General features: G+C 33.8%; 3 protein-coding genes across 8 annotated transcripts; all 3 read right to left on the minus strand.

Moving 5' to 3' along the window:
• Window positions 1–942: 942 nt before the first annotated feature.
• LOC114165122 (disease resistance protein ADR2-like) lies at window positions 943–1,431 on the minus strand. Its single transcript, XM_028049789.1, has one exon. It carries the CDS (start codon window positions 1,429–1,431, stop codon window positions 943–945), a length of 489 nt encoding a protein of 162 aa, XP_027905590.1.
• Window positions 1,432–5,390: 3,959 nt separating this feature from the next.
• Window positions 5,391–16,793, minus strand: LOC114166763 (TMV resistance protein N-like). 6 transcript variants are annotated; one of them, XM_028051560.1, is made up of 8 exons: window positions 16,532–16,793; window positions 10,145–10,593; window positions 9,836–10,050; window positions 8,967–9,745; window positions 8,672–8,869; window positions 7,845–8,570; window positions 6,930–7,358; window positions 6,019–6,087 (listed from the first exon to the last, which is right to left on the minus strand). In XM_028051560.1, the coding sequence occupies exons 1-7, from the start codon at window positions 16,625–16,627 to the stop codon at window positions 6,936–6,938; spliced, it is 2,886 nt and encodes a 961-aa protein (XP_027907361.1). In that variant the 5' UTR covers window positions 16,628–16,793; the 3' UTR covers window positions 6,019–6,087; window positions 6,930–6,935. The 6 variants fall into 6 exon arrangements, with proteins under 6 accessions (XP_027907362.1, XP_027907361.1, XP_027907365.1 ...); XM_028051564.1 differs by lacking the exon at window positions 16,532–16,793 and having other exon boundaries at window positions 9,836–9,901; window positions 10,145–10,386; XM_028051561.1 differs by lacking the exon at window positions 6,930–7,358 and having other exon boundaries at window positions 5,391–6,087; window positions 8,967–10,050.
• Window positions 16,794–16,801: 8 nt separating this feature from the next.
• On the minus strand, window positions 16,802–20,950 carry LOC114166765 (TMV resistance protein N-like). Its single transcript, XM_028051575.1, has 5 exons — window positions 20,314–20,950; window positions 19,136–20,219; window positions 18,839–19,051; window positions 18,022–18,672; window positions 16,802–17,879 (listed from the first exon to the last, which is right to left on the minus strand). The coding sequence occupies exons 1-5, from the start codon at window positions 20,796–20,798 to the stop codon at window positions 17,457–17,459; spliced, it is 2,856 nt and encodes a 951-aa protein (XP_027907376.1). The 5' UTR covers window positions 20,799–20,950; the 3' UTR covers window positions 16,802–17,456.
• Window positions 20,951–24,735: the final 3,785 nt, after the last annotated feature.

Genomic DNA, 24,735 nt, shown 5'->3' on the forward strand with positions numbered 1-24,735 from the left:
GAGCTCGTAAACTGTCCTCAAGGAAAAGACATCATTGGAGTGAAATGGGTATATAAAACAAAGCTCAATCCTGATGGAACTATACAAAAGCACAAGGCCAAATTGGTCGCAAAAAGTACTGCACAACAGAAGACCAAATTGCAGATATTTTTCACAAAGGCCTTACCAAGACCAAGATTTGAACTACTACGCGCTATGCTTGGAGTTACCGAATTTGCATCAAGGAGGAGTATTAAAGTATAATGCAAATTCTAGAACAATCTAGAAAAAATCTAAGATAGAGTTATTGAAATGTAATGAAACTTCTAGAGTATTGGAGAAAAGCCTAGGATAGAAAGAAAAATCAAGAACATTCAACTATGTAGAAAAATCTAGAAGTATTTGCATTAGTTCTAGCTAGGAGTTTCTAGAATAATCTATGGGTCTATAAATACCCATGTATCCTACCATTTTGTAACATTAAGAACAACTAACACAACATCCAATACAACTACTCTCAACTACAAATACACTTCTCCAACTACTACTTTCACACTCTACTATCTACACATTTTCTCTATCCCTTCAACTATTCCTTTCACAACCTTGAATTACTATCAATCTTCAACGAAAATTTTGTCCATAAATGAATCATGAATTTTATTGTAGATGGCTTTGGCTACAGTGGTTTTACCAGATCCTTCCATTCCACATATTCTTATCATACAAACTTCCGTGGAATTATTTTTGATAGTGTGAATCACATCTTCCACATGGGATTGTAATCCAACTGGAAATTTAGTAGCAGACAAGACTGGTAAATTAAGAACGCTCTTAACAATTTTTTCCACTAGTTCAGCATCACTCCTTCAAGTTTAATAACAATTATAGAAGAAGTCATGTATTGCAAAAGTTAAATTGCAGGCTCAAAATATGCATATTGAGTGAGTGAGCTATAGTAACTTACCTGTAATTGCTCTCATCCCAGCCAAAGAAATTTGCTGCTTTGGTGAGCGCGTGGCTCCACCTTGACATGCCATGCTCTAGTTGTTGAGCTGAAAATGTTTGTTTTGCAGTTGCTTTGAATGCTTCTCCAAAATCACCCTTCTGAAGACGCACATCAGATGGCTGAATCTCGTAATATACAGGCAGAACATGTCGACAATAAGTTTGGTGCCATTTGATGATTTGATGAAGCTGATGAAGACACCAAGCAGATTGAGAATAGTTTTTGGTGAAAACAACAATTGTTATCCGACAGAGATCGAGAATAGGTTGTTGGATGGGCATTGCGTTCGCTTCATTTTCGTGGTGAAGGTAAGTAGTGATTCCAACTGTAGAGAGATCAGACTCGAGATGTGAAACAAATTTCTTACGGACGTCTTCTCCATGAAAGTTGATGATTACATTCAACATCAATGGGAGTTTGGATGATGAAGACGCAAAATCCATGGAAGCAATTCTTACGCTCATCAAGTGTCTGAAGAGAAACCAATAACCCAACAAATTCGAACATATGAGATTTGTTCAAACATTGAAGCAATAGAAACAAATAATACAACAAAGTCAAACATATGATCTGTACAGACAAAAAAGCATTCAAAGTACAGCAAAGCTTAATACTTTTTTTTTTACTTGTGGAAGCGCATTAAGATATCAAGCCATTTAAGAAATTAAACCAACATTCACCTTAACCATAAAAAAAATGTATTGCACTAATAACTAAGAAATTGTTTTCTTATATTATGTTTTTTAGAAATTACATATTAACTTTACTTTTTATTTTAAGAACATCGCACCATCTGTCATCTTTGCTAGGCACGTGTCCCATTATGTTTTAAAAGAATAAAAAACACATTTTCTTTTCACATTGATTATCTAAAGACGTCATTTCAATAATAAAAAGAAAGTACACATGCAATTCAGAAAAAAAAAAAAATATAACTACATTAATTTTAAAATAAAATAATGAAAATAATTCTCACTTTTTAAAATTTAGGAAGCTTAGTATCCATTTATTAAAAATTCAAAAGGAGATGAGCATCGTTCATTTATTAAAAACGCAAAGTAAAGTAAATGTAATTATTTTTTCCTTTTACTTGAGATACAATATGTAATATGTTACACATTTTTATATTATTTTTCTTGTAATTATAGAACAAGCATTTTCTCTGCTTTTTTTCTTTTCATTTATATATAATTTTAATTTTAGTTTGCTGGTGTACTGTGTTTAAACTCGTAAAATTATTGAACCTGAATGTCTTACATGTCTTAATTATTAATTACACGAAATGCACATTAGAGATGCAGAAGCATGATGTCTTTTAATGATGACGATTGACATGCCATAATATAAAATTTAGGATATTGAGAGAAGTGGAGATTTTTGTAAATGTTAGTGATGCATTGGTGGTAAAAAAACACACTTATATATGGTGAATCAATAACTTTGGAAATGGAGCCTTTCCTCGACAAGGAAAAAATGCCCTGAATAAACTCGCTAAGAAAATGGTAAGGTGTAACTTCTAAGTTATTGTTGTTGTTCGAGAACAGAACAGGATCCCTTCACTTATGGAATTAAATCTTAGTGTCTTGTTTCCAATTTATTTCTTTACATGGTTTTCTTGTTTTTGCTGATTAGAAGTTTATAGTTAAGAAATTAAATGTTTATTTTACCTGTTTATCACTACTCGCATTATACCTTGTTGATTCTCTGAGTTATTTATTGTGTTTCCTTTATTGTTATTTTTTTGAGAAATTTCTTCCCCTGCTAACATTATAATATTACCTTGTTTATTGTCAATTTTCTGCATTTTTTTCTTCTTAAAATGTGTGATGATAAATTGGCTTTCAACATATGTTATATTATTAGGATAGCATCGTAGCCTCGTACCTTTACCGAATTAAATGAACACACTTATATATCGTCTTACATTATTATTGTACTTGTACAGGAACAACTTCTGCATATAACTAGGCATGATATATATACCAAGTCCACGTAAAAGTTAGACTTTGTAATTTAAAATTTAAAGTAAAAGTATGTTTTATTTAGTCAGTTTATAAGAGAAAAATATTGTCATGATTAAGGTTGTTATGGATTGGATTTTTTAATTCAACTCATATCTATTTTAGATTCAAATAATTAGATTAGATTTTTTATCCAAATTTCTTTTTCACTAGAATTAGTTTGGATTTTCTTTTTAATATAGATCCAAATATTTGGATTCAGATTTAAATTCATATCTAAATATCTGGAAGTTCAAATTCCAGAATCCATCTTTTATAAAATTAATTTGATACTTAAATGAGTTTTAATTGAAATTATTCTTGTACCTTTCAAGACAAGTTGTTCTCCATTTCCAATTCTAACTTTGGAAATATTTAATTGTTGAGCTCCTTGAAAAGTTTTCTATCATGAGTCATGTGGTTTGCACCACCACTCTCTATAATCCAATCTTTTATAGATTCATTTGTTGTGACACATGATGGTGAAAGGAATAGTTCCTCCTCTCATTTATCCTCATCAATCTTAACATCTTCTTGGGAATCTTGGGATTTGAATACCTTTTCCACATGTCCCAATTGATCGCATTTGTGACATTTGATATCTGGCCTCACTATGAGAGCATTCTCTTCAGTGTAATTTAAATTACCCTAAACCACCTCATAATCTTCTTTCATTAATCTTCTTTGTTCTTGTGCTTGCAAGGCATGTATCACCTTTGTCAAAGTAACTGTGGACAAATCCTTTATGTTTTCTAAGGAAGCAATAGATGCTTCATATCTTTGTGGTACCGTCACCAGAATTTTCTCAACGAGTATGGAATCTGGAAACTCTTTTCCCAACAATTTTATCTTGTTGGCAATACCCAATAATTTGTTTAAGTATTCTTTAATTGTCTCTTACTCTTTCATTCTTTGCATCTTGAACTCCCTTATCTAGTTCAAAACTTTCATACCTCGAATCTTCTTCTTCCCTTCATATTCTGCTTTCAAGTATTCCCAAATTTCTTTGGGATTTAGAGTCATGATCTTGGTCATAATCATTTGTGAAACACTTGGGAACAAGCATGACTTTGCCTTTGACTTTATCGTCTTTTTGTCTTTGTGCGCTTTGATTTGAGCCACAATGGGATTTTAAAACAAGGGAACATCATCTTCCTCTACGACTTTCCATAGGTCTAGCTCCTTTAGATATGTTTGCATCCTTACCGTCCATAGATCATAGCTTTCACCATCAAAGAGTGGAATAGCGACGTGATGTGTGACATATTTCCTTCCATTCTATCACCAGTAATATGAGATTTTTTGGGCTTTTGGAAATATGAAAGATATATGTGATATGTTATACGGAGGAAAATATTTTGCTTTTTATTGATATTCCCTATATATAGAGCAAAATGTAACAAAATATAAAATATAAAATATTTACAATATCTCACTCTTAATTTAAAATAATAACTAATTTTTAAAACTAAAACATATTTCTAAAATTGAAATATTTCATAAAAACTAATTTATATATAAAAATATTAAGTAATATTCTCAACAATAAACAATATTAAATACTAAAGATACTATCATTACCATCAATCAACAAATATGAGGAGAAAAAAATTGAAGATGACGATGTTTACTTTTGTTTTAATCCTGTGTTTTGACAATTATAATGTTAAAAGTTTACTTTTATTATGTATATAACTTTGAGTATTTTTAATATATTAAAATTTCACATATTTCTTTTAAATGTTTCGCAAGATTTATTATATTGTTTTATTCACCGTTATATTTATTATATGCATTTTATAAGATATAAGAACATGGAACAATTTGGTATATTTAGATGATGAAATTTTCTACGACTTTGTTATGGATTTGCTAGAGATAAGTTCTCACAACTTGGTAGGGATTAGAAGGGATAAAATTAGTTACGGATCAACTAAGGAATAACTAAGGATAGAATTAGTTACATATCAATTAGAGAATTATCTAAAAAAAAATGTTAGGAATCAACTAAGGATTAACTAGAGATAAAATTTGTTACGAATCAATTAGAGATTAATTAGGGATAAGAACTAATTAAGGATCAATTAGGGATAAAATTAGCTAGGGATTAGTTAGGAAAAAAATTAGAAAGCAATCAGTTTCGAATTAGATAGGGATAAAATTTATGGATGAGAATTAAGGATTAAATTAGCTAGGGATCAGTTAGGAAAAAAGTATTCTATGAATCAACTAGAGATAGTTTGGGATAAAATTTATTATGGATCGGTCAGGGATTAGTTAGGCAAAATTTTGCTACTGATTTCCTACGGAAATTATGAGCAATAGTAAGGGAATAGTTCCCTCACCATTTAGCTACCTAATTTGGTTACGGAAGAATCTCTAGCTTGTGAAATCATTTTGCAAGAGATTTGCGAAGGATTATTTCATTACATATACGTTATTTTCTTGTAGTGAGATTGATATATGAATTTGAATTCATATTTAAAACTTTTGCTAGTTATAAAACGATTTTTGCAACCTAATGTTCGATGTAATCACAAAAGAATGGAAGATTTGAACATATGAACATCAAATAGCAAACACACAATAGAGGAACAGAGAATAGGAAATCTTTGTGGTTGATGACTCTTTGCTACAAACCACGAACAAAACTCTCGAGTGGCCGCTCGATTTAACGATGCGTTGAAAAACTCAACTCAAACTGCTCCTCGAATTGAATACAATAACCAAGACTATGAACTGGAAACACTTCACGGAAGTGAAAACACAACAGGAACGAAACTTGAACCACGTTATCAAAGTGACGTTCATACACCAAGATAGGAGAAGAAATGCCTCACACGCCACTCATGCTTGGATGAGATAAGTGTAGAAAGTGGTGTTTGGCTGCAAACTCAATGAAGAACCCTAGAAGAAAGCAGCACGGTATCTCCTATAGATATTTTTATCAAGATTATTCCGTTTCTATTAATCAATTGCAAAGATGAACACTAATGATCAAAAGAAAATTGACAGGAAGAACCTCTGATATGTATTGAAGAATTCTTGGTAACTTCCAATTCCAATCAAATGAGGCCTCAAGGAATGCTTTGCTGGAAACTACAGAAGACATTTTCATACAGAAATCAGTGAAGAAACTATAGGCATATGTAATATATATATATACCTCAGTTTCCTTCCAGACTAGTTTAAGATGACCGTGTTTTAAATTTATCGCAAATACACTTCCTTGACAAAAGTTTACAGGTATTTATTTTAAAGTCAATGCCTCAATGGCTTGTGTCCCCTGCGAAGGAAAAAGCAGAAAAATAATAAAAATAAACCACTTTTGTTTGTTCACACGGAAATGATACTTAAAGTTAACGTTCTTAAGTTTTAAACTTTTTCTAACAAAATTGCAAAATTAGGTATAATAAAAACCCAAAAACTGAAAACTATAATTAAACTTATAAAGGTAAACCGAAAAAAAAAAACTTATTTAAATTATACATAAAACAAATAGAATCAGTGTAAAACGAGAAGTGAATTTAAAATTTGTTTCATTTAGACTTATATAAAGGGATTAGTCTACGATGCTCCTTATGTTGAAACGAAAACAGAGATTACTTGGCAGATACCAAAGAAAAACCCATAAAATATCAAGCAACAGATGTCTTTATTAATTAATTAACGTCTTTCTTAAATAAACATTATTTGCTGAAAGGGAAAATAATTAACAAAAAGTAACCACCAGAAAACAAAAACAATAAACACATCAAGCAAAACCAAAGAAGCACCACTCAGGAGTGAGAAACAGGGTAAAATAAACATGAAATTTTTAACTATAATCTATATGTAAAGAAAAAGGAAGAAAAAGATGAAAAAAATAGCAAAAAGGGATAGTAGGATTAATTCCACAACTAAAATGATCCTGGTGTTGACAAAGAAGAAAAATGACTTACCCCAAGTCACATTATAATTTTCTTTATGGATCTAATGAGGGAATTTTTCTTTGGCTCACCATACATCAAATAAACAGCTGTCTCCTTAACCACCAATCCATAAGCAGAAGACACAAAAATCTCCACTCTGTCTCCAGATCCTAAATTTGATACTATGTGATCCCAATCTTCGTCATTAAAGGAAATTACTGTGCCATGGTTGTGTATCTGTAATGTGCACCTCGTGTAATTTACAATTAAGACAGTAGTAAGTTCAGGTTCAATGATTTCGGGAGTTGATAAACAAACAACACATAAAATCAAGCCCTTCATCACACAATCCCGAGGCACAGTGAAAGACACAGAATGTCCCTCACCCCTATGGGCCGACCAATAAGGATAATTGTCACCTGGGAGACAAACATCACATGACCCACTACTTGCCAATACCTGTACCGTGAGATAAACAGTTTGGTTATTTATGTAATTTTTCTATTCAAATTATCTTTTAAACTTATTATTTTATCATTAAAAATTACAAAAATGAACAATTATAATCAAAAAAATCTAACACACAATTAAAACAGACTAATGTTAATTTAAACACATCATGTCCTTAAGGACTTTGAATGCATCTCTGTTTTCGTCTCTTTCGGTTTATATTTCTACTATATCATTGGGAATAAAGCAGTCATAAAGCAAGATAGTGGAATTCAATTTCCTAGTTCCTAGTACAAGCATAATCAATTAGTTACTTGATTATTAAAATTAGATACTTTTATATCAAGTCATGGGGTTATAGAAGCGAACGGTGCTAAAAGTTTAATTAGTATTGTAATTTCTACTAGATACTTCATTAGCATTATTGTATGTTCTCTAAAATAATGGCTAAAATGACAGTGAAAGTAATATACAAAGGGAAAGCTAGAGAAGAACCTCAGATATGCCATCGCTGACAGTATTGAAGAATTCTTCGTATCTGCCAACACCGATCAAACAAGACCTGAAGTGATGCTTTGAAATTCTTGATTTTGTAATATTTACACAATAATCCATCAGTATCGCTTTTAGTTGTACAGATAGTTGAAACTCGGGGTCACATTGCACCAAAACACTTCGAAGAATTGCAAGACTGCTAAAAAATGGTACAACATCATCCCAACTATTGTCCTCCGTATCACTGAAAGTATGAATATAGGATAGGGGATTCGTTGTTGGTGACATCCGAGACCGAATGATAGAAGGAAAAAGATTATTTGACCGTTCCTCTAATCCACATAAGGATATATATCCAATGCTTTTTGAACTTGCAATCGAAAAAGGAACTTGTTTCAAAACTGTATTTTCAGAAATTAGGGTTATCAAGGATTCCATTTGCACTATATCTTTCTCGAGTAGGACAATTTTGGAACAACCAGAAAGAACGAGAGCTTTTAAAGATTTCAACATATATATCTCTCTGGGGAGATTGGTTAGGCCTGTACAGTCCTTCAAATTTAGTAATGTAAGATTGTAGAGAAATCCAATAGACTGGTGTACTTGACGCAAACTTTGGCAATTTTTGAGAATGAGTTGTTCGAGAGCAGGTAGTCTTGAAAAGTCAGGGGTTTCTGTCAAGTAAATGGAATGACTAAGATTAAGGACTTTTAGCCGCGCCAAGACCTTCATGAAGATAGTTTTATACAAAGTATTAGAAAAGAAAATGATGGAATAAAATAATTATGAGTGGTAAGTTTTAAAAGAAAATAACACGTAATAAAAACCTGGGATTCTTTCCAGACCAGTCGAAGAAGACTGTGTTTTAAATCAATCCCTATTGCATCACGCAAATAAAAGTCGTTAGGTAGGTATTGTGAAGAAAACCCTTTCAAACTGACCCATCTTAGTTTCTCACAAAGGGACCAAGAAAATCCGGCAAGATTCACCAGTCTTCTCGAAAATCTTTGAATGACATTTGTCTGCTGTGATGAAAATAGCCAAGAAAAAAAAAATATTGCACGTGAGAAAGCAAACAGTTCCAAAAGAAGTTTCAAAACCATAGATTAAGAAAGTTCTTACACTATTCCGTGACAGTGCATGTTCCATATCCTCATCAAGCCACAACCCACTGATTTTCTCAGGTTCCTTTCTTAAAATTTCGTGACTAATTTCTCTTCCCATTTGTCGTAGCAAAGGATGCATTCCAACTTTGTTGTTCTTTCTAATTTTTACGAGGTTACGCTTTATGAGAACTCTTATTCCACTATCAGGGTCTACTCCACAGTCATTTAGGATCTTGGTAACATAAAATTTGCATTTACCAATAAAGAAACAACATACATCAAGGAATAAATCTTTTTCCATTTGATTAAGTAAATCTTCGTAGCTTATTTTCAATATCTGGTCAACTTCGTGCTGGGCACTGTTGTCTAATTGCAACAATAATCTATTCCATTCTTCCTTCGTCCTTTCATACAAACAACTTCCGATGACTTCAAGAAGTAGAGGTAGTCCTCCACAATAAGCAACTACTCTTCTTGCAAGGAAATGGTATTCCTTTTTTGGTTTTGCTTCTCTAAATGCGTGCCAACTAAAAAGCTCAAGGGACTTGTTTGGGTTCATTACATTCATCTGAAAAATATAATCAACTTGATATATCCTCAGTAGGCGTGCATCTGTTGTTGTAATGATTATTACAGTTCCTTCACCGAACCATGCACTACTTTCCCATAGGTCCAATGGCCCATACTCATTCACATCGTCAAGTACAATAAGCACCTTTTTCCCATAAAGTCTTTCCCCAATCATACGTCTTCCCATCTCAACTTTATGTATCTCCAGCTTTGTTTTTAGGAGATCTGAAAGAAGTCGTTCGTGTAAATTAGCATGCTTTCCTGTTCGACTAACTTCTGAAATATCTTCAATAAAACTTTTCTTTAAAAATGTACCATGAATTTGATTATAGATGGCTTTGGCAAGTGTGGTTTTACCGGATCCTTCCATTCCACATATCCCTACAGTACAAACCCCGGTGGATTTATTTTTTATAACTTGAATCACATCTTCCACGTGGGGTTGTAATCCAATTGGAAATTTAGTAGCAGACAAGACTGGTAAATTAAGAATGCTTTTAACAATTGTGTCCACTAGTTCAGCATCACTCCTTCAAGTTCAATAGCAATTATAGAAGAAGTCATGCATTACGAAAATTAAATCATAAGCTTAAAATGTGGATGATTGAGAGAGTAATAATTTACCTGTAATTGCTCTCATCCCATCCAAAAAAATCTGCAGTTTTGCTGAGTGCGTGGTTCCACCTGGACATGCCATGCTCCATTTGTTGTGCTGAAAATGATTTTTGTGCAGTTGCTTTGAGGGTTTTTCCAAAATCACCCTTTTGAAGACGAACATCAGATGGCTGAATTTCGTAATATACGGGCAGAACATGTCGGGAATAAGTTTTGTGCCACTCAATGATTTGTTGAAGCTGATGAAGACACCAAGCAGATTCAGAATAGGTTTTGGTGAAAACAACAATTGCTACCCGACAAAGATTGAGAATAGGCTGTTGGATGTCCATGTCGTTGACTGCATTCTGGTGGTGAAGGAAAGTGGTGAGTCCAGCAGCAGAGAGGACAGAATCGAGATGAGAAACAAATTTCCTGTGGATGTCTTCTCCATTGAAGTTAATCAGCAAATCATACATCTGTGGAAGTTTGGAAGTTGAAGAGGCGAATTCCATGGAAGAAACTGGTGACGTTATGAAGTGTTGGAAGAGAAAGCAATAATGCAACACAGTGAGAGATGATCTCTTTACACACACAAAACCATTCAAAGATTAATATTTCTTTATAGCCGTGGAAGCGCGTTAAGACCATTACAGAACCCTTTTCACTTTGGCCATTTAAGAAATAAGACCCACACCCACTTTGTCGAACCAAAAGAAACATTACACCAGTTAAGTATGAAAACTTTTCTAGTTATGTTCCGTTTATTAAAAATTACATATTAACTTTACTTTTTGTTTTAAAATCGATATCTGATTTCTCTTTTTATCCTAGCCATGTATCTATTTAAATTTTAAAGAATAACAAATACATATTCTTTTCACATTAACGCATATCTAATGAGGCCTTTCTAATAATGAAAAAAAATAGAAAGTATAAATGTATAATTTAGAGAAACGTCACTATACCTGAATTTGTTTTGTTTGTAAAATAAAAGAATTAGATATCACTTTATTAAAAGTTTAGTATCATTTATTAAAAATGCAGAAGAGATGACTTTCATTCATTTATTAAAAACGAAAAGTAAAGTTTCGATTTCTTCTTCTCTCACCTTCTGTCTCACACAATGCTCACACACAACATTCTTTTCTCTCAACACAACATCTTCTTCACTCCAACGCTTCTTCGCCCATGTTTCTTCTATATAAGGTTTATTTTTTCTCTTTCTTTCTTCTACAAGATGTATGTATTTTTTTATGGTTTTTGTTTTCTGAGGAAAGTTTCGATTTTTAATGAATGAACACATTCATCTACTTCTTTTCTTTTACCTTATGATTGCTCTCAGAATCATAAGCACCGTCAAAAACACCAAACAAGTAAAAACTTTTATGCGATTTTTCATTCTTCTACCACCATATTTAACTAATCTTCTTTGTTGTATTTGTATGTTGAATGAATATTTTGCTCTCAGATCTACTTTGTATTTATTTTATTTTTGGTTTGGAGCGTTGTTTTGCTCTCAGAATCATGAGCACTGTAAAGAACACCAAAAAGGTAAAAACTTTTCTACTATTTTTCATTCTTCTACCATATTTAACTTCTTTTCTGTGTTGTATTTATTTGTTCGATGGATGTTTTGCTCTCAGATCTACTTTTCTTTGTATATGTTTTGCTCTCAGATTCATAAGCACCGTCAAGAACATTAAAAAGGATTTCTTCTTCTTCTCTAAGATCTCAGTAGTTTTTTATGTTTTCTTTGTCTTTGATGGATGATTTTTTTTGTCAGATAGATGAAATGTGTCAAGAACAAAATAAAAGTTAAACGTTGAAACTTTTGTTCTTCTCGCAGATCTTTTCTTCTTCTCTCATATCTGAATATTTTTTTGTTTTTTTTCTCTGAAGAATGAATGTTTTCTAGTAGATAGATAAACTTTCCAATAACACAAAAAAGGTCGAAGCTTTTTGTTCTTCTTGCTAATCTTTTCTTCTCTAGATCTGAATATTTTTTTATGTTCTTTTGCTCTGATGAATGAATGCTTTCTGTCAGATGGATGAACTGTTTGATGAACACAATAAAGGTAGAAGTTTTTGTTCTTCTCGCAAATCTTTTATTCTTCTCCCAGATCTGAATACTTTTTTGTGTTTTTTTCGCTAATGAATGCATGCTTTCTCGTAGGTGGATCTGTTTCAAGAACGCAATAAAGGTATAAGTTTTTGTTCTTCTCGCGAATCTTTTCTTCTTCTCCCAGATCTAAATACTTTTTTTAAGTTTTTTTTTCTCTGATGGATGATTTCTTTCTATCAAATGGATGAAATGTTTGAATAACACAATAAAGGTACAAGATTTTATTCTTCTCGCGAATTTTTTCTTCTTCTCTCATATCTGAATACTTCTTGATGGATGAAATGTTTTAAGAACACAATAAAGGTACACAGTATTGTTGTATGTCTTTGAGATGAAGGAACTGCTTCAAGAAGACAAAGTCAAGAACATTCTACTATCTACTCTGTGTGGCATTTGCAATAAGTCAGGTCATGCAGAAAAAAAGACTATTGGCATCGTGGGAAGCCAATATGTCATTATTGTAAGAATCTTGGTCACGTGGAGAAGAATTGTTGTAATAAAAATAAGCATCAAGCAAACTTTGCTGAAGAACATAATCAAGAGCAACGTTTATTCTATGCTAATCAAGAATCTCATAGTGGAGAAGGAAACTGGTACTTGGACAGTGGATGCAGCAATCACATGGCCAAAGGTCAGAGCATCTTCAAAGACATTGATAAATCTGTCAATGTCAAAGTTCGTCTTGGAAATGGCACCACAGTAGAGTCTCAAGGCAAAGGAACTGTCATGGTGGAGACAAAGAAAGGTACAAAATTCATCAAGGACGTTTTACTAGTTCCCAATCTTAAAGAAAATCTTTTAAGTATTGGCCAAATGATGGAGAATGGGTATTCTCTTCACTTTGAGAAAGAAACATTCAAAATTTATGACAGTAGAAGGTTAGAAATTGGTGAAGTAAAAATGAAGAAGAGAAATAAAGGCTTTCCCATAAGCTTCAAACCTGGAACTAATATTGCCATGAAGGCTGAAGTTGATGACTCATGGCTTTAGCATAGGAGATTTGGCCACTTCAACACACATGCCTTAAAGATTCTATATCAGAAAAACATGATGAGGGATCTTCCTTACTTGAAGGATGTCTCCTTGGCAAGCAACACCGATTACTATTCTCAACAGACAAAGCATGGAGAGCAAAAGACTTACTAGAATTTATCCACACCGATGTTGGTGGACCGATGAGGATGCCTTCACATCAGAACAACATGTACTTCATCCTCTTCATTGATGACTTCTCTAGAATGACATGGGTCTATTTCTTAAAGGCAAAGTCAGAAGTCTTCAGAATATTCAAGAAATTCAAGGCTCTTGTCGAGAAACGAAGTGGAAAACAGATAAAAGTACATAGAAGTGATCGTGGAAAGGTGTACACATCTCGTGAGTTTGACAAATTCTACAAAGATGAAGGCATAGAACGACAACTTATTGTCGCATATACTCCACAACAAAATGGTGTTTCAGAGAGAAAGAATCGCATAGTCATGGAGATGGCGAGATCAATGCTGAAGGAGAAAGGACTACCAAATACATTTTGGGCAGAAGTAGTCTACACTACTGTCTACCTACTTAATAGATGTCCTACTAAAGTAGTTCAAGACAAAACTCCAATTGAAGCCTGAAGCAGTAAGAAACCATGAGCTAAACATCTAAGAATATTTGGATCTGTTTGCTATATTCATGTTCCTGACTAAAAGAGACACAAACTAGAAGACAAGACCGTACAAGGCATCTTCTTGGGATATAAAGTCTATAATCTTCAAACAAAGAAGCTAACTATCAGCAGAGACATTGAAGTAGATGAAAGCGCTACTTGAAACTAGGAAAAGGAACAAATTGAGAGGAAGACAATATACAAGCCCAACAATAAATCAACTACAAGCCAAGAAGATAACGATCAAGATACCATTACACTAATGCAGGAAGGGCTTTTGGCAGCGGTTATTTTTGTCATTTTGCCCTGGTTCTAGAACCGAGGCATATTAGGACGAGGCCAAAAAGGTTAGCTTTTTGCCTCGGGTCTCAACCGAAGCAGAAGCTCCATATTCTGCCTCGGTTCTGTTGAGAACCGAGGCCATATGTGCTCATCTTCTCCACCAGAAACCCTAGGTAGTCACCATTGTTACACCACAACTCCGTCAACCACCGCTAGCCAATACAGTCTTCTCCTTCATCGTAAGAGCAATTTTTGAATCGTGCAACCACCATGGAACCTCCATGTTCTTCATACACAAAACTGTGAACATCACACTTGTATAAATGCAAACAAAAATCAACCATCTGCAGCAAATCACAAACCCTAAATCGCGTCTCCTCCTTCAAATCGCGAAACCACCTCCTTCGCAATGACAAGTTTCTTCACGCTGCCGCCACCTACACGTCTCGCCACCATCAACGACAGATCTCCATCCACGCACAACCCCAATCTACCACGCACCTGTAACACAACGAACTGATGCTCACTTCGCGAGCCCCAAATCGCACTTCGCCAAGCCAGAACACGAATGAGCCAAACGTCTAGTAGTTGTGAGTGGTCGGAGTGCAACAGCAGCAGTGGAGGTGGGTGGCTGAGAGAGAAAACACGCACGCAAGGAAGAAGAGGAAAAAAGGTGATTCGCGATTTTTGAACCCTAATGAACCTTTTGGCCTCAGTTCAATTTTTAACCGAGGCAGAAAACCGGTTTTTGGCAGCGGTTCAATTCCACCTGAGGCCAAAGGGGGCGGCGCTGATGAAATTTTTAAGGTTATAGGCTTCGGTTCAATTTTTAACCGAGGCAGAAAACCGGTTTTTGGCAGCGGTTCAATTCCACCCGAGGCCAAAGGGGGCGGCGCTGATGAAAATTTTAAATTAGGGTTTCTGGGCAGGGTTATAGGCTTCGGTTCTATTTCAACCGAGGCCTAAAACTGCCCAATATTGCCTCGGTCGAAAAGTAACCGTGGCCAAAGGGGGCGGCGCTGATGAAAATTTTAAATTAGGGTTTCTGGGCTGCCTAATAGGCTTCGGTTCTTAAGGAACCGAGGCCTAAAGCTGCTTACGGCACCGGTTGTTTGTAGAACCGAAGCAATATAGGTTGCTAAAATTGCAAAATTGCCACCGCCTCCTTATAGGCTTCGGTTCCGCCATAACCGAGGCCTATAAGGCGAGGTAAAATATCAAACATGCACTAGTGTTATAACTCCAGAATCTCTCACAGCTCCAACATCAATTCAAGATCAAGAAGAATCGTCGCCTGAATCCACTCTGAGACGAATCAGATCTCTAACAGACATATATGAATCTTGCAACTTGGCCATACTAGAGCCTGGAACCTTTAAAGAGGCCGCAAAACAAGAAGAATGGGTCAAGGCAATGAAAGAAGAGATAAAGACAATAGAGAAAAATAACACTTGGGAGCTAGCAGATTGTCCAAAAGATAAAGATATCATCGGAGTTAAAGTGGGTCTTCAAGACAAAGTTAAACCCTAGTGGTACCATACACAAACACAAGGCATAATTGGTAGCTAAGGGTTATTCACAACAACCTGGAGTAGACTACAATGAGACATTTGCTCTAGTTGCTCGACTAGACACAATAAAAACTCTAATAGCCCTTGCAACACAAAAAGGATGGAGCATTTACCAATTAGACGTCAAGTCTGCATTCTTCAATGGTGTTATTGAAGAAAAGATCTATATAGAGCAACCACCTAGATTTGTGGTTAAAGGCCAAGAAGCCAAAGTGTTGAGATTGAAGAAGTCTTTATATGGCCTAAAACAAGCTCCTCGTGCATGGTACAACAAAATCGATCAATATTTCACCAATCAAGGATTCAGGAGGAGCAAGAGTAAGCCTATATATGAACATCAAATAGCAAACACACAATAGAGGAACAGAGAATAGGAAATCTTTGTGGTTGATGACTCTTTGCTACAAACCACGAACAAAACTCTCGAGTGGCCGCTCGATTTAACGATGCGTTGAAAAACTCAACTCAAACTGCTCCTCGAATTGAATACAATAACCAAGACTATGAACTGGAAACACTTCACGGAAGTGAAAACACAACAGGAACGAAACTTGAACCACGTTATCAAAGTGACGTTCATACACCAAGATAGGAGAAGAAATGCCTCACACGCCACTCATGCTTGGATGAGATAAGTGTAGAAATTGGTGTTTGGCTGCAAACTCAATGAAGAACCCTAGAAGAAAGCAGCACGGTATCTCCTATAGATATTTTTATCAAGATTATTCCGTTTCTATTAATCAATTGCAAAGATGAACACTAATGATCAAAAGAAAATTGACAGGAAGAACCTCTGATATGTATTGAAGAATTCTTGGTAACTTCCAATTCCAATCAAATGAGGCCTCAAGGAATGCTTTGCTGGAAACTACAGAAGACATTTTCATACAGAAATCAGTGAAGAAACTATAGGCATATGTAATATATATATATACCTCAGTTTCCTTCCAGACTAGTTTAAGATGACCGTGTTTTAAATTTATCGCAAATACACTTCCTTGACAAAAGTTTACAGGTATTTATTTTAAAGTCAATGCCTCAATGGCTTGTGTCCCCTGCGAAGGAAAAAGCAGAAAAATAATAAAAATAAACCACTTTTGTTTGTTCACACGGAAATGATACTTAAAGTTAACGTTCTTAAGTTTTAAACTTTTTCTAACAAAATTGCAAAATTAGGTATAATAAAAACCCAAAAACTGAAAACTATAATTAAACTTATAAAGGTAAACCGAAAAAAAAAAACTTATTTAAATTATACATAAAACAAATAGAATCAGTGTAAAACGAGAAGTGAATTTAAAATTTGTTTCATTTAGACTTATATAAAGGGATTAGTCTACGATGCTCCTTATGTTGAAACGAAAACAGAGATTACTTGGCAGATACCAAAGAAAAACCCATAAAATATCAAGCAACAAATGTCTTTATTAATTAATTAACGTCTTTCTTAAATAAACATTATTTGCTGAAAGGGAAAATAATTAACAAAAAGTAACCACCAGAAAACAAAAACAATAAACACATCAAGCAAAACCAGAGAAGCACCACTCAGGAGTGAGAAACAGGGTAAAATAAACATGAAATTTTTAACTATAATCTATATGTAAAGAAAAAGGAAGAAAAAGATGAAAAAAATAGCAAAAAGGGATAGTAGGATTAATTCCATAACTAAAATGATCCTGGTGTTGACAAAGAAGAAAAATGACTTACCCCAAGTCACATTATAATTTTCTTTATGGATCTAATGAGGGAATTTTTCTTTGGCTCACCATACATCAAATAAACAGCTGTCTCCTTAACCACCAATCCATAAGCAGAAGACACAAAAATCTCCACTCTGTCTCCAGATCCTAAATTTGATACTATGTGATCCCAATCTTCATCATTAAAGGAAATTACTGTGCCATGGTTGTGTATCTGTAATGTGCACCTCGTGTAATTAACAATTATGACGGTAGTAAGTTCAGGTTCAATGATTTCGGGAGTTGATAAACAAACAACACATAAAATCAAGCCCTTCATTACACAATCCCGAGGCACAGTGAAAGACACAGAATGTCCCTCACCGCTATGGGCCGACCAATAAGGATAATTGTCACCTGGGAGACAAACATCACATGACCCACTACTTGCCAATACCTGTACCGTGAGATAAAAAGTTTGGTTATTTATGTAATTTTGCTATTCAAATTGTCTTTTAAACTCATTATTTTATCATTAAAAATTACAAAAATGAGCAATTATAATCAAGAAAATCTAACACAAAATTATTTGACAGAACCTCATATATGCCATAACTGACAGTATTGAAGAATTCTTCGTATCTTCCAACACCAACCAAACAAGACCTGAAGTGATGCTTTGAAATTCTTGATTCTGTAATATTTGCACAATAATCCACCAGTATCGCTTGTAGTTGCTTAGATAGTTGAAACTCGGGGTCACATTGCACCAAAACACTTCGAAGGATTGTAAGGCTGCTAAAAAATGGTACAATATCATCCCAACTATTATCCTCCATACCACTGAAAGTATGAATATAAGATAGGGGATTCGTTGTTGGTGACATCCGAGACCGAATGATAGAAGGAAAAAGATTATGTGACCGTTCCTCTAATCCACATAAGGATATATATCCAATGCTTTTTGAACTTGCAATCGAAAAAGGCACTTGTTTCACAACTGTATTTTCAGAAATTAGGGTTATCAAGGATTCCATTTGCACTATATCTTTCTCCAGTAGGATAATTTTGGAACAACCAGAAAGAACGAGAGCTTTTAAAGATTTCAACATATATATCTCTCTGGGGAGATTGCCTAGACCTGTACAGCCCTTCAAATTTAGTAATGTAAGATTGTACTTCACGCAAACTTTGGCAATTTTTGAGAATGAGTTGTTGGAGAGCTGGTAGTCTCGAAAAGTCAGGGGTTTCTGTCAAGTAAATGGAATGACTAAGATTAAGGACTTTTAGCCGCGCCAAGACCTTCATCAACATAGTTTTATATAAAATATTAGAAAAGAAAATGATGTAATAAAATAATTATGAGCGGTAACAATTTTAGCTGAGTTTTAAAAGAAAATGACACGTAATAAAAACCTGGGGTTGTTTCCAGACCAGTCGAAGAAGACTGTGTTTTAAATCAATCACTATTGCATCACGCAGATAAAAGTCGTTAGGTAGGTATTGTGAAAAAAACCCTTTCAAACTGACCCATCTTAGTTTCTCACAAAGGGACCAAGAAACTCCAGCAAGATTCACCAGTCTTCTTGAAAATCTTTGAATGACTTTTGTCTGCTGTGATGAAAATAGCTAAGAAAAAAAATATATATTGCACGTGAGAAAGCAAACACTTCCAAAAGAAGTTTCAAAACCATCGCTTAAGAATGTTCTTACAGTATTCCGTGACAGTGCATGTTCCGCATCCTCATCAAGCCACAACCCACTGATTTTCTCAGGTTCCTTACTTAAAATTTCGTGACTAATTTCTCTTCCCATTTGTCGTAGCAAAGGATGCATTCCAAATTTGTTGTTCTTTCTAACTTTTACGAGGTTACGCTTTATGAGAACTCTTATTCCTCTATCAGGGTCTACTCCACAGCCATTTAGGATCTTGGTAACATAAAATCTGCATTTTCCAATAAAGAAACAACATACATCAAGGAATAAATCTTTTTCCATTTGATTAAGTAAACCTTCGTAGCTTATTTTCAATATCTGTGAAACTTCGTGCTGGGGACTGTTGTCTAATTGCAACAATAATCTATTCCATTCTTCCTTCGTCCTTTCATACAAACAGCTTCCAATGACTTCAAGAAGTAGAGGTAGTCCTCCACAATAAGCAACTACTCTTTCTGCAAGGAAATGGTATTCTTCTTTTAGTTTTGGTTCTCTAAATGCGTGCCAACTAAGAAGCTCAAGGGACTCGTTTGGGTTCATTAGATTCATCCGGAAAATAGAATCAACTTGATGTATCCTCAGTAGGCGATCATCTCTTGTTGTAATGATTATTACAGTTCCTTCACCGAACCTTGCACTACTTTCCCATAGGTCCAATGGCCCATACTCACTCACATCGTCAAGAACAATGAGCACCTTTTTCCCATAAAGATTTTCCCTAATCATACTTCTTCCCATCTCAACTCTATGTATCTCCACCTTTGTTTTTAGGAGATCCGAAAGAAGTCGTTCTTGTAAATTAGCCTGCTTTCGTGTTCGACTAACTTCTGAAATATCTTCAATAAAACTTTTCTCTAAGAATGTACCATGAATTTGATTATAGATGGCTTTGGCAAGTGTGGTTTTACCGGATCCTCCCATTCCACATATCCCTACAGTACAAACCCCGGTGGATTTATTTTTTATAATTTGAATCACATCTTCCACGTGGGGTTGTAATCCAATTGGAAATTTAGTAGCAGACAAGACGGGTAAATTAAGAATGCTTTTAACAATTGTGTCCACTAGTTCAGCATCACTCCTTCAAGTTCAATAGCAATTATAGAAGAAGTCATGCATTACGAAAATTAAATCACGAGCTTAAAATGTGGATGATTGAGAGAGTAATAATTTACCGGTAATTGCTCTCATCCCATCCAAAAAAATCTGCAGTTTTGCTTAGTGCGTGGTTCCACCTGGACATGCCATGCTCCAGTTGTTGTGCTGAAAATGATTGTTGTGCAGTTGCTTTGAGGGTTTTTCCAAAATCACCCTTTTGAAGTCGAACATCAGATGGCTGAATATCATAATATACGGGCAGAACATGTCGACAATAAGTTTTATGCCACTCAATGATTTGATGAAGCTGATGAAGACACCAAGCAGATTGAGAATAGGTTTTGGTGAAAACAACAATTGCTACCCGACACAGATTGAGAATAGGTTGTTGGATGTCCATGTCGTTGACTGAATTCTGGTGGTGAAGGAAAGTGGTGAGTCCAGCAGCAGAGAGGACAGAATCGAGATGAGAAACAAATTTCCTGCGAATGTCTTCTCCATTGAAGTTAATCAGCACATCATACATCTTTGGGAGTTTGGAAGTTGAAGAGGCGAATTCCATGGAAGAAACTGGTGACGTTATGAAGTGTTTGAAGAGAAAGCAATAATGCAACACAGTGAGAGATGATCTCTTTACAGACACAAAACCATTCAAAGTAGCAAAAGATTAATATTTGTTTATAGCCGTGGAAGCGCGTTAAGACCATTACAGAACACTTTTTACTTGGCCATTTAAGAAATTAGACCTACACCCACTTTGTCCACCCAAAAGAAACAATACATTGATTAACTATGAAAACTTTTCTAGTTATGTTCCTTTTTTTGAAAATTACAAATTAACTTTACCTTTTGTTTTTAAAATCAATATATTATTTCTCTTTTTATCCTAGGCACGTATCTATTTAAATTTTACAGAATAACAAATACATATTCTTTTCACATTAAAGCATACCTGAATTTGTTTGTAAAATAAATAAAATAAAAGATTTAGATATCACTTTCTTAAAAGTTTAGTATCAATGATTAAAAAAACAAAAAAGATGACTGTCATTCATTTATTAAAAACGCAAAGTTAATTTAGTTTCCCCTTTTATTGAAATACAAAACTACATCATGCGCATTTTTGTAACATTATTTAATATCATTTTGTAGTTATTATTAAAGAAAGATTTCTTTTTTTCCATTTATATTTATTTTGAATTCTAGCTTGCTAGTCTATGTCTCATTTTAATAATTTTATCAATTTTTTGTTTAATAATGTAATCATACCTTTTGGGAAAGTTTTTTCCTTTCGATTAAACCAAAGCAATTATAGTGAAAATTTTAGGCTAAATCTTAGATGCATCTTGTACACGTAACGATTGACCTAGTCCTTACCCTTTTTCTGGATACCTATTTGATATGTAAACATCTAATACAAAAGACTCGAATATTAAGCATGTTAGGACAAAACGTAAATACACTATTACAGGTATTTTTGTACTCTTAATCAGTCAAAATTAGAATATCAAATATATGATATAAATTGGCATTCAATTATGGAATAATTATTACCTAATGAACTATCAAAATAAACGTAATATATATATAATTTGATAATAATACATATAAGTAGCTTTGGCACTTTATCTAAGTTTTTTCTAGCATGTTAAAAGAGACAAATCACTACAACAAAAATAATTTTTACTAGAGGTTATTTATGGCATTTTCCGGGGTTTTAACCCCCGTTAATGGAGTTTCCGGCGGTTTGTTTTTCCCCTAGAAAAACCAGCGTCGTTAACGGATTCCCGACGGTTTTCACTAACCCCTGGTAAAACAGTACTTACCAGCAGTTTTGAAACCCCTTGTATTTACCGGCGATTTTGAACCCCTGGTAATTACCGACGGTTTTAAACCCCTAGTAATTACCGGCGGTTTCAAACCCCTGGTAATTACCGACGGTTTCAAAACCCTGGTAATTACCAGCGGTTTTAAAACCCCTGGTAATTATCGGCGGTTTTAAAACCCATAGTAATCCTTGGTATTTATCTGAGGTTTTAAAACCCCTAGTAACTACCAGTGGTTTTAGAACCCTTGGTATTCACTATGGTTTTGTAACCCTAATACCCATTTCTTGTATGTAGTTTTAAATCATTTATATCATATAATAGTACTGAAAGTTCATTTTTTACCCCTATAATGCAATTCATTATTTATTAATGTTTTTACTTTTCAAATTCCCTTAATTTTATTTATTATACTTTTTGAGTGCATATAATTCATAAAACATATGATATGAAAAAATTCTAACATTTAGATATTTGTTTATAACTAGATATAGCATTCATAAAAACAAGAAACGTAGTCTATAAGTTCAAAGTAAATAATAAAGTTTAAATGTTCAAACTAGTGAAATATTACAATATCTTTGTTATACTTGTTATAAAGTAAAATAAAATGAAAGTCTAACAAGATTCTTATGTATCAATCTTGATCTGAGTCATTTGTTTCTCCATTGGGAACACTCCCCTGATCAGATACCTAACATTAAAAATAATAATAATTGGTAACATTCTTCACAGTATAAAATATATATTAATATACTTAAAATTTAAATATTACCGATGATGAATGAAACACAGGAAAGTCATGAGGCAATTCTCCTTGATAGTTTTGTATAAAGAAACTCATCATTGCCTTCATTTCATTGACTTGCGATGTTAATGAAGAAACCTGTTTGAGAACATAACTAATCAAATTAATCAAACTGTCTGCATTTTACAACATGCCTAACAATAATACAAACTTAAATCAAACTCAAAATCATCAATAATGAAACATATTACATCATGTTCACATCTTCTTTTGTTTGTAGTGCGTAATCCAATACATCATGTACATATCGAAATTAAATAAATTCTAAAATGCGCCTGTATGCTTTTTGTGAGAGATAATAAACCATATATTATTTTCAATATTTGTGCAGAGGGTTGAAATTTCAAATTTATTTAACATTCACATTAAATATGCACAAGGGAGAGAGAACTAACATTTAGCAGGAGGCTTTTATTATCACTAGACGTTCATTAGGTTTTTCTGATATATGTATATGGATATCCGGATAATCAGGTAGTGTAGAATCTAAAAGTTGATTCATATCTTCTTCTAAACAATCAATATACTCTACCTTGTAAAAGTCGTTTTCAATTTGATGTTGAATGCTAGACAATTGGTAAGGAGTCATACTAGGTATAAAATTCTGAGATTTCATAGAATCATGTACATATATAACGTATATCCTTAGATAGTTGTAATTGTAAATTATGGTCTGTAGAATACTGTCTTGTAAATAAATATATTCTAGGATTATAATAATTAGGCACATGATAAAGCACAACATTGCTCGAGTTGTTATGATAAAAGGATGAAATATAGAATAATTTGTTGTTCATATGATTGTTTTTCATATTATATTATTCCTTCTTCGCAGCTTAGATTAATACCAAGGGTAAATAAGATGCCAACTACTAGTCCTAAGCTAACACCAATAAGCTTGGTTGAACATGAACATCCGAGTTAGTCGACCTTTTGGTTAAATTAAGAAGAGGCTTACTAAGAAGAGGCTTATGTATATCAATAAAAGGCACAAGGGAGAGAGAACTAACAATGATATGTGCACTCACTAACCACTCTTCACATTCACAATGATACATACACTCAAATGAGGATAATGATGTCTTAATAATGATAACAATAATAACAATGACAGCAATTTAAGGTGATTTAACAGCAATAGAAAGCATGCCTTTCACCACACTTTTGGTAACCATGTGGGATGCTATTGTGCAGCTTAAAAGTGGGGTTCTGTATTCCTAATATAACAACAAAAAAGACTATATTCATGGCAATAAAATATCATTATACATAAGAGATAAACTAAAAAAAGCAATAATTGAAAATAAGAAATTATTAACCTGATTTTGTAACTATGTATAAGAAGGACAACTCGAAGACGAATGTGCATTGAAGCCAAACACTTTAGATGGACAAGGTCCCAAACGTAAACCCCTAACACGTCCGCAATGTTCTTGACATCCGAAAGCAAAAGCTAAGGAATCAGTGCTAGATACATCTTTTGATTGGGATGTTGATAATTTTGATTCATATGATTGAATTTTTTTCCTATACAGAACACAAGAAGAAACTAATTAAAATAACGTGAATTGTGGATGATAATTATAAAGTTTATTAGAATCAAACTTACACCTATTTCCCTTGCTTCATCACTAAGAAATGTTCCATTAGCATGCTTGTGGGTGGCTATCCATACCTCTCCTCTACTGACCTTTTGGCCACACTCTTTTTCCTATAGAGTTGAAGAAAAAATTTATGACACAATTCAAAAAATTAAAACATAAATTTAATTTGAAGATATGTAATATTATCACCATTTCATCTCTTTTCCTTGCAAGGCTCTTAGATCCACCTGTGTGAGCAATGGTTTGCTTTGCCCTATTGTT

The sequence above is a fragment of the Vigna unguiculata genome, chromosome 10 (genome assembly GCF_004118075.2).
Source record: "Vigna unguiculata cultivar IT97K-499-35 chromosome 10, ASM411807v1, whole genome shotgun sequence".
NCBI classification, from domain to species: Eukaryota; Viridiplantae; Streptophyta; class Magnoliopsida; order Fabales; family Fabaceae; genus Vigna; species Vigna unguiculata.

Bases quoted from the DNA above. Each gene is read 5' to 3' on its own strand.
- LOC114166765 (XM_028051575.1), bottom strand. From the start codon at position 20,798: ATGGAATTCGCCTCTTCAACTTCCAAACTCCCAAAGATGTATGATGTG. The intron at 20,220-20,313 runs GTAAATTATTAC...TTGAACTTGAAG, and splicing joins TGGGATGAGAGCAATTACCG to GAGTGATGCTGAACTAGTGG. The intron at 19,052-19,135 runs GTAAGAACATTC...TTTTTTTCTTAG, and splicing joins ATGCACTGTCACGGAATACT to CTATTTTCATCACAGCAGAC.
- LOC114165122 (XM_028049789.1), bottom strand. From the start codon at position 1,431: ATGGATTTTGCGTCTTCATCATCCAAACTCCCATTGATGTTGAATGTA.
- LOC114166763 (XM_028051559.1), bottom strand. From the start codon at position 10,629: ATGGAATTCGCCTCTTCAACTTCCAAACTTCCACAGATGTATGATTTG. The intron at 10,051-10,144 runs GTAAATTATTAC...TTGAACTTGAAG, and splicing joins TGGGATGAGAGCAATTACAG to GAGTGATGCTGAACTAGTGG. The intron at 8,870-8,966 runs GTAAGAACTTTC...TTTTCATCACAG, and splicing joins ATGCACTGTCACGGAATAGT to CAGACAAATGTCATTCAAAG.